The sequence below is a fragment of the Castor canadensis genome, chromosome 5 (genome assembly GCF_047511655.1).
Source record: "Castor canadensis chromosome 5, mCasCan1.hap1v2, whole genome shotgun sequence".
Lineage (NCBI taxonomy): Eukaryota > Metazoa > Chordata > Mammalia > Rodentia > Castoridae > Castor > Castor canadensis.
In genome coordinates, this window is record NC_133390.1 from 131,394,567 (window position 1) to 131,404,153 (window position 9,587).

The 9,587-nt window shown below is 40.4% G+C and overlaps 1 protein-coding gene across 37 annotated transcripts in view; it reads right to left on the reverse strand.

Moving 5' to 3' along the window:
* Lrrfip2 (LRR binding FLII interacting protein 2) overlaps positions 1 to 5,402 on the reverse strand; it is a 118,121-nt gene extending 112,719 nt beyond the window's left edge. For 21 of the 37 annotated variants that reach the window (XM_074074176.1, XM_074074166.1, XM_074074174.1 and 18 more), the window contains exons 1-2: positions 5,136 to 5,402; positions 3,679 to 3,750 (exon numbers count right to left, since the gene is read on the reverse strand). In XM_074074176.1, the coding sequence (XP_073930277.1) occupies positions 3,679 to 3,711 (33 nt within the window). In that variant the 5' untranslated portion in view covers positions 3,712 to 3,750; positions 5,136 to 5,402. Of the gene's footprint in view, positions 1 to 3,678; positions 3,751 to 4,577; positions 4,721 to 5,135 lie in introns of those variants that run through there. The other 16 variants (XM_074074187.1, XM_074074186.1, XM_020168967.2 and 13 more) reach the window with 7 other exon arrangements.
* Between the last annotated feature and the right edge of the window lie 4,185 nt (positions 5,403 to 9,587).

Consider the following 9,587-nt stretch of genomic DNA (forward strand, 5'->3'; position numbering starts at 1 on the left):
ACATGCAATATAAGCCTTTTCTTAACCTCTTAAACCATTCTCTGTTCACCTTTTTTTTTTTAAGGAGGGAAAGGCTGAGTCTGGGAAGGTACAATAGGAATAAACCAAATAATAGATACAAAAAAGAAAGAAAATCACTGTCTTTCACACTGAATCTTAAAAAACATCATCATAAAATGTTAACAATCCCACATTCTGAGGAGAGCAGGTAAAAACCAAATTTCATGGAGTAACAACCTAATCCAAAGCAAAAGAGAAGGAAACTATCTTCAGGCTTACAGATAAAATTAAACTATAAATTAAGGGTGCATGCTGAATTCTTTAAAAAGAAAAACAAAAAAAGTAATACACAGCTGTAATTAAATATGGTGACATGAACCTTGGTCAAAGGGTGGAGCACTAAGTTCTTTAATAGCTTTCTAGCCTAAGAATTGAGATCAGCTAAAGAACTTTAAACTCAAGTGTTTCACTAAATATAGAAAACATCATGGTTTTTATGAGACACCACATGATCCAGAGGGACAACTACACTGGTAGATAACATCTGATAATAACGAAGAGTTTAAAGATATAACTTCTTGACACTGTATGTGATATTTCTATGAGGAAAACAGTGAAAACTTGGGAAGAAGCTAATTTATCTTTTTTAAACTCCAAATAATCCTGTAAAACTGCCCATCATTCCAAGAGTTCTTGTGATCCCAGTAACAAGTGTGAAAATCACCAAACAGTTTTCCCCAAAACTTAGCCTTAATTTTCTTTTAACTCCCTCTTCTGTGGTTGCCACTGTTCCTAAACCACAGGCCTTCCGGACAAGCGGCAGGGCCAAGCCAGATTATGGTTATGTGGTAGGTTCTGTCAGGCAAGCTTTGACAAGGCCTCAAAATAGATCCTGGGCACCAGCCAGGGAAACTGCCACTCATAAGCTGGAACTTCATCATACTTGAGCATGTCACCATTTATCTTTCTCTAGTCTCTCTCATTTCAAAAGGACAAAGGATCCTAAACCTCCTCTTTTCTTGGCCATGTGTGACCTGTGTAACATCAAAACTAAAAATTTAGACCTCCCTTACTCTATTCACACTTTGGAGAATAGACTGAATCTGTACCTACTTCTTGCCTTGAGAAATTAATCCATCAGTAGTACCTTGGATTGCAAAAGGATTCTTTGGATCTCAAGCTCCACAGAGGTTTATTTTTAGTACAGAAGGATGTGGAAGGTAAAAGAAGAAGACAAAGTGGACTATTTATTTCTCTTATAAAGAGACTAATAGTATTAGCCTCCTTACTGGGGGAAAAAGTTAAACTACATACAATGTTATAAACTGACACAAAACACAAAATTCTGAAACAACCTATAATATGTAGCCATTTAACTACTACCAAATATAAATGATTTATACATGACATCAGTCTGCAAACTATAGTATTTCTACTTTTACCACCTGACATTCGAAAATGTCTTAACTTTTAAACTAACTAACTTATAAAACACACTAGGAATTCTTTTTTTTTTTTTTTGAAACAGGTTCTCACTATATGCTCCGTAGACCAAACTGGACTTGAACTCCCAATTCTTCTCCCTTAGCCTCCCAAGTACTGGGATTACAGAGGTGCACCACTGTACCCATCTCATATTTTTTAAATGAAGACATGTATAAAGAACACAAACTAATTAAGAAATTCCTTCTCCTTTAAGTCTGAGAAAGGAGTTAACTCCTACTATAAAGTACTTAAATCCCAACCTCAGTCACACATTCAAAAATAAACTCTATATACATACTTAAAACTAGTGCAAAGACAAGCTTTTCATTATAACAGTGTTTTCAAAAGGCTGAAAGCAAACTAAATGTCCTTCAATATGAAATGATAAATTATGGAAATGAGTAAATTATGATTCACCTACAACCATGCAGGAAATCCAGTCTTTTAAAAAAAATCAGATAGACATTTGTGTTAATATAGAAAGATCTATAAGATACAACAAGGGTAAGAATGAAAGGTACAAGGTACTTCAAGGGGTTGGACTCAGGGATTCACATTTGCTAGATAAGCATTCTACCACTTGAACCACTCCACCAACCCAAAAGGAGACTGTTTGTCATATAATTTTTTTCTTTTCCAGTGTTTTATCAATTTTAAAAAGTTTCACAAATGTTTATTGAACCCACAAAGTCAGCATTTCCTTTTATATATGCCATTTCTTTCTTCTTCCTAACCATCTCTACTTTTAACAACTGCTTTCCCTACCATTATACTAAAACAAAAGCATATAGCATAGCAAGTAAGTCTCAGAGACTCTCCAAGACAGAATTCTCTCTTGGTTCCCCCCCCTCCCCCGCCACCAAAAATAAATAAATCAAATGAAAAAAGTACAGCACATTTGATAAACCCAGTTTTTAGTCTAGTGTCTGATTCTTTTCAAGTCTAACTAATTTACTATAAAGCCAAAAAGTTTTTAAAGTGGAACTATAAAGTACACCACCAAAAAAAAAAAAAATTCCTTTTAAAGTTTTAAATAATGGTTATAAAGTCTTTTTTTTTTTTCCTGGTGGTACTGGGAGTTGAACACAGTTCCTCGAATTTGCTAGGCAGATGCTCTACCACTTGAGCCACTCCACCAGCCTTGGTCAGAGTCTTCTCTTTATTTGCAAACTGGATAAAGTAGAACATTTCCCTAGTTAAGGGATTATTTCTCCATTCAGATCCTCCAGAGAGAAAGCAACTACCTAAAAGGAAAAGGCTATGAAATTTGTAGGTATAACAGACAACACTTCTAGGGTAAGGACAGAAGAATTTTATTTCCTTTTAAATTATCTTCATCAGCATTCCCAGAATGCTACAACAATTTTTTACCTATACATCATCAACTCTGTTCCTTTTCACAATGGAGCAACGTAACCAACTCACAGCTTTGCAAGAAATTGCTCCCTTTCTTGCTAAATTCATTTCTAGTAGATTTGTTTTTGTTTTGAAAGAGATACTTGGCCAAATATATATTCTGTATCTTTTTTTTCTTCATTTTGGAGATATTTAAATGCTGACTTAAGGTTTTTCTTGCATAGTTACATATTAAAACTATTTGTTATAGCGGTTTCCACAACGGATTTTCCAAAAGCAAATCTCTGTTCACAGAAAACTGAAACTCCTAAGTCATTATCATATCAGCAGGACTAAAATCAAAAGCAACATTAGGGAACACTCTGAATATAAGAATGGTTGGCTATCCAAAGTTAAAAAAAGATGCCAAAACTTAATCAAACAATTAAAAGAATGTCCTGGGCAAGACCAACAGAATAAACTTGCCATTACTTTATAACGAACCAACTGAAGTTCTTTATAATTGCAAATCAAGGTAAAATAAGCTGGATTTTAAGGAAAAAAAAAAAAAGGCTATGAGCATCAAAAACACTGTGATTCAAAGTTGTTTTAGTGTAAAAACAGTGTGAAAGTCAAAAATAAATTAGATTTCAGCAACAATGAAGTCATTTCTTCTTTAAAATTACTCCATTCCAAAAATTAATCACAACTTCAATACACATTTTGTTATATAACAGAACTTAAGTCAGTATAGTTTCATTCTGCATTTTTAAGGACAAAATGGCAAAAATGGGTGAGCCTTTCCACTGAAAAGTCTATTTTGTATAGTGCAAATTCTTTCAGTGAACTTCTTCATACCTTAGTGATGGTAGTTCTCCTTTCCACTGACATTTAGTTTGCTTCTAAAACCCTTCATTTATCTTCCCGCATCTGGTTACGAAAAAAAAAAAAAAAAGAGGGGGGGAGGGGTTGAAATCACAATAATCCGCTTAGTAACTATTCTAAATCCAGACAGTTTTAAAGTTTTCAGTTTTTATTTCCTTACCATGTTTCATGACAATAACCATCCAGCAACAAACCTAACAAAAATTATACAACACTTCCTATAAAATGAGTAAAGACATCTAATTAAATAGGCAGAAACAAACAGCTTTCCTCTATTTCAATTTTAAGATCCATATCAATGATTAACAAAGTGAGTGACCTAACTTCCTAAATGAATCACACTTTCCGAAATTACTACTCTATATGAGCATATTATAATACTGTCATCATCTCTATTTGTTAAACAAAGCATGGTGTTTGCGAAATAGGGTTAATTCTAGGAGACCTTCAAACCACAGCAGGGACTTGGGAATCCCTGCAACTCTGTATTCTCCAAAAACTGCACCTTTTCCTACAGATTCATTCCCCAAATAAAACGTGACTTTAAACAATATGTTAAGCACTGAATTAAGAATTTAACCTATCCATAAGAACTTATGTGTCCACACCCTGCTCTTCATCTCCTCATTCCATTACATCTCTTCCCATTATGATAACATAAAAAATGAACAGCCACTCTGTTATCCTTACATACCGTTTTTAAAGTCAACCTACTCTACAGTTTTTCTGTTTACGGCAGAAATGCTGAGTCACTAATTGGAAAATCGAAGAAAAGCAGTTACAGACAAGTTTCAGGACACAGTATTCCCCTAAGTACGTCTCAGCCGTTAAAAGTCTGCATTTTCCAAGGTTGGAAGAAATGAAGCAAACACCTGAACTTTTTTCTCTGGACTTCCTTCGGTCCTCCTGCTTCCGCTGGACATCCGCAGCAGGGCGAAGCCAGGCCTGACCGGAGCATATAGCTCAACAATCTGGGTGCGAATAATGCATTCCCCATAGGAGTCAAGCATTAATCCTGACCCTCCGAGCAAGCGCTGTTCAGCCCGCGCTTCCGTGGAGTTGCGAAGCAGAAGAAATCCAATTAAAAACCTGTCCCTCCCCCGGCCTGTCAAGGTCCCGGAGTGCTCTGCCGGGACAGTAGCCGAGGGAGTGTGTCGCGGGAACACGGGAGCCTCCTCCCCGGATACCCGAGACCGAGGGACAGCGGTCCGATTTAATCCCCCACAATGGGCGTAACGCTGTCCCCGCCGAGCGCGGGTGGCGGCCGAAGACGCCAGAGGCGGCGGCCGGCTAGAGCGACCCCGACCCCAACCCGAGCCCGTGAAGCCCCACCAGGCTCCCGGCAGCCGGCCCAGCAGGGGAGGCGGAGGCCGGGTGGGCCCCAGCTCCCGACTCCGCTGGCCGGCCACCGCCGGAGGCGCGGCCCTTACCTGTCTCTGGGACGGGCTGTGGCTGCGGCGCCGCCCGGGAAGGGCCGGAGCGCCGCAAAGGGCGAGGGGCGCGGCGGCCAGACTCGGTCCCGAGCCCCGCCAAGCAAGCGGGCCGAATGGACGCGGTGACTCTCCGCGTCCGTAGCAGGCCAGGCAGTACCGCTGGCGTATCCTCCCTGCCGCAATCCAGACCGCACGAACGCTAACCGCGACCAGCCGCAGCCCGAGCTGCGGCGGCGGCGGCAGAGGGGCGGAGGGCGAGGGGCGGAGCCCTGGGCCGGCGACCCGCTGACCCGGAAGCAGTTGCGGCGGGCGGCTGGGCAACGGCGCGCACTGTGGCAGCGGTGGAGCCGGAGCCTAACCCACTGCACACCCGGGCAGGCCCTTCTGCCAGCCTCATTTTCCCCTGGAGGAGCCGGTATTGTGACTTACTACGTGACCCTTCACCGCCGCACCTGTCCTGGTCGCCTCTAAACCGTCCAGCGTGGGTAAGTTGGACAGGGTGTTGGCTCAGACTGGAAAAAGGTGTGCGAGTCTAGGCATGGGTGAACCGCTTTTCCAAAATGAAAATGATTTTTAGAGAAGGATGCTTGGCGGGTAGGGTTAAAGGAGTTTAGTCTTTTTTTTTTGCCACGTTATCAGAGTTTGAACTCAGGGCCTGCACCTCGAGCCCCCTCCACCAGCCCTCTTTTTTTTTTGGTCTTTTCCGAGATAGGGTCTCGCGAACTATTTGCCGGGGCTGGCTTCCAGCTGTGATCCTCATGACCTCTGCCTCCTGAGTAGCTAGGAGTACCGGTGTGAGCCGCCATCAGCCGGGCGTGATGGTGTGCGCCTGTAGTCCAACTACTCGGGAGGCTGAGGCGAGATGATCGCTTTAAGCCCAGATGTTCGAGATCAGCTTTCCCAATAAAGCAAGACCTCGTCTCAAAAAAAAAAAAAATCTGATAGACGCGGGCCTGTCATTGATTCCGAAATCATCTATCAGGGCCCACCAGATTCAGGGTGCTGGGAAAGACCAGGTCCTGATCTTTGGAACCTTGCCTTCCAGTAGGGTGGATAGAGTTAAGCAGAGGTAATTGTAGACAGATTGTAATAAGGCTGTGCAGGAAACAGTGATAAAGATTTTGTGGGCGGGCCTCTGGCTTGATAACATGGCTAAGAGAAGGCCTCTGGAAGGAAATGATAGCCTCCTAATGAAAAATAAATAAATAAATAATAAAGGGACTGCAAGCTCCACAAACCCCTGATTAAACCCATAGATTCCATGTTAAGGTTCGTGTCTCCAAAGCCTTCCAAGGGTTGTTTCCATACTGCCCACACCTCTGAAATCTAAAAGGCTTTATCATCCTTAGTTCTTGGGGCCAACACTATGGCACCAATACTAGAGGTTCAAGAGACAGGAAGAAGTGCACTCATCAGCTTGAAGAGACATTCTTTAACCTTTTTCTGTTTCTCTTCCTGTGTCACTAGTTTTCTTAGACCAATTAGTGAACATTAAAACTACAATTTTCACCTGGGATCAAGAAGCGCTTGATCTTCCTAACAGATTGATGACATCTTCTGCTAAATCAATTGAAGACAAAATTAAAAGCCTACTTCCAAGGGTGAGGATGTATTCAGGCATTAATGGTACCTGAAAAATGCCAGTAAACTCAATGTTTATTAAATACCGCATAAGTAATGGAAAAGTTATATAGGTAATTTTAAGGTTAGATTCTCTTGCCCTGTTCATTTTACTCCTAAGTCAGTTATTTTAGCTCATGCCAAACTAACAAATATTTTGCAGTGTCTTTTGGAAAAAACTGAGGGAGCTAACACTTTGTGAGTACTTACTATTAACACAGCATTGTACTTGGCACATAAATATGTTATCTCTTCCAATACTAGTACTAACCTTGAGATATAGATATTGTTATACCAATTTTAGTAACAAAGGCATTGAGATTCGGGGAGATTTTTACCTGTTTAAGGTTAAAAAACTAGTAGCTAGAAAACCTAATACTTGAACTCATATCCTTCTGGCCCTGAATTTCCCCACTTTCTTCATACTATGTTTCTTTGTCCTTTTTTTTTTTTTTAAAGGAGGTATTGTTATATTGCTCAGGCTGTCCCCAAACTCCTAGACTCAAGTGAGCCTCCTGCCTCAGCCTATAGCTGAAACTGCAGGCATGTACCATCTCATCCAGCTTACTTTAATATTTAAAGGAGACGGATGAGTGAAGAGTCCAGTCAACCAGGTTTCTGTACTAGTTTTTGGATTTTTACTGTGAAAATGTACTGTAACATAGAGTGTTATGGGCAATTTTAGAGTTTCTCTGTATTTTTACTTCTCCCTCACTATTTTCCATTTTTATGAGGAAAAAAAAAACCTATTCCATTTGTCTATAATGTTATATGTGGTTTGAATGCTGCCAAGAATGTTGTAAAATATGACACTGATATTTGTCATTGCAAGGGCTTCCTAACTAAAGACATCACCCTGAGTTAACCACCTGGGCAGTCTTTCTTTGCGCATTAAGTATTTCTTTCTGCCAAAAATATCTTCCCAGATCTTTATGGAATATTCTGACATGCAAATACCCCCAGGTCTGTGTGAGCTGGCTGCTGTGGGGACATGTTAATAGATCAAGGAAAATTTTTCAAATGTTTTTACAGTTTGGGAGGATGACATAGTTGAATTTATATATTTTTGGGGTTTGGTGGTACTAGGGGTTGAACTCAGGGCCTTGTGCTTGTTGGGCAGGTGCCCTACCACTTGTGCCGTGCCCTCAGCCCTTTTTAAGTTGATTATTTTTGAGATAGAGTCTTGCTTTTTGCTACCACACCCAACCATTGGTTAAGATGTAGTCTCAAAACTTGGGTTTTTTTTTTTTAATTCTTATATTCATATGTGCATACATTGTTTGGGTCATTTCTCTCCCCCTTCCCCCCACCCTTTTCATTCCCCTCTCCCCCCATTACCCCTCCCTACTAGACAGAAACTATTCTGCCCTTATCTCTAATTTTGTTGAAGAGAGAGTATAAGCAATAATAGGAAGGACCAAGGGTTTTGGCTAGTTGAAATAAAAATAGCTATACAGGGAGTTGACATGCATTGATTTCCTGTACATGTATGTTACCCTGTAAGTTAATTCTTCTGGAACTAACCTTTTCACTAGTTCCTGGTCCCCTTCTCCTATTGGCCTCAGTTGCTTTAAAGTATCTGCTTTAATTTCTATGCATTGAGGGCAACAAATGCTATCTAGTTTTTTGGGTGTCTTACCTATCCTCATACCTTCCTTGTGTGGTCTTCCTTTATCATGTGATCAAAGTCCAGTCTCCTTGTTGTGTTTGCCCTTGATCTCATGTCCACATATGAGGGAGAACATACGATTTTTGGTCTTTTGGGCCAGGCTAACCTCACTCAGAATCATGTTCTCCAATTCCATCCATTTACCTGAGAATGATAACATTTTGTTCTTCTTCATGGCTGCATAAAATTCCATTGTGTATAAATAACACATTTTCTTGATCCATTCGTCAGTAGTGGGGCATCTTGGCTGTTTCCATAACTTGGCTATTGTGAATAGTGCTGGAATAAACATGGGTGTGCAGGTGCCTCTGGAATAACCTGTGCCACATTCTTTTGGGTATATCCCCAGGAGTGGTATTGCTGGATCAGATGGCAGATCAATGTTTAAATTTTTAAGTAGCCTCCAAATTTTTTTCTACAGTGGTTGCACTAGTTTACATTCCCACCAACAGTGTAAGATGGTTCCTTTTTCCCTGCATCCTCGCCTACACCTGTTGTTAGTGGTGTTGCTAATGATGGCTATTCTAACAGGGGTGAGGTGGAATCTTAGTGTGTTTTTAATTTGCATTTCCTTTATTGCTAGGGATGGTGAGCATATTTTCATATGTTTTATGGCCATTTGAATTTCTTCTTTTGAGAAAGTTCTGTTTAGTTCACTTATTCATTTCTTTATTGGTTCATTAATTTTGGGAGAATTTAGTTTTTTGAGTTCCCTATATATTCTGGTTATCAGTCCTTTGCCTGATGAGTAGCTGGCAAAAATTTTCTCCCACTCTGGGGTGTTCTCTTCAGTTTAGAGACCATTTCTTTTGATGAACGAAGCTTTTTAGTTTTATGAAGTCTCATTTATCTATGCTATCTCTTAGTTGCTGTGCTGCTGGGGTTCCATTGAGAAAGTTCTTGCCTATACCTATTAATTCCAGAGTATTTCCTACTCTTTCCTGTACCAACTTTAGAGTTTGGGGTCTGATATTAAGGTCCTTGATCCATTTTGAGTTAATACTGGTATAGAGTGTAAACATGTATCTAGTTTCAGTTTTTTGCAGACTGCTAACCAGTTTTCCCAGCAGTTGTTGAAGAGGCTGCTTTTTCTCCATCGTATATTTTTAGCACCTTTGTCAAAGACAAGTTGGTAATAGTTCTACGGCTTCATATCTGGG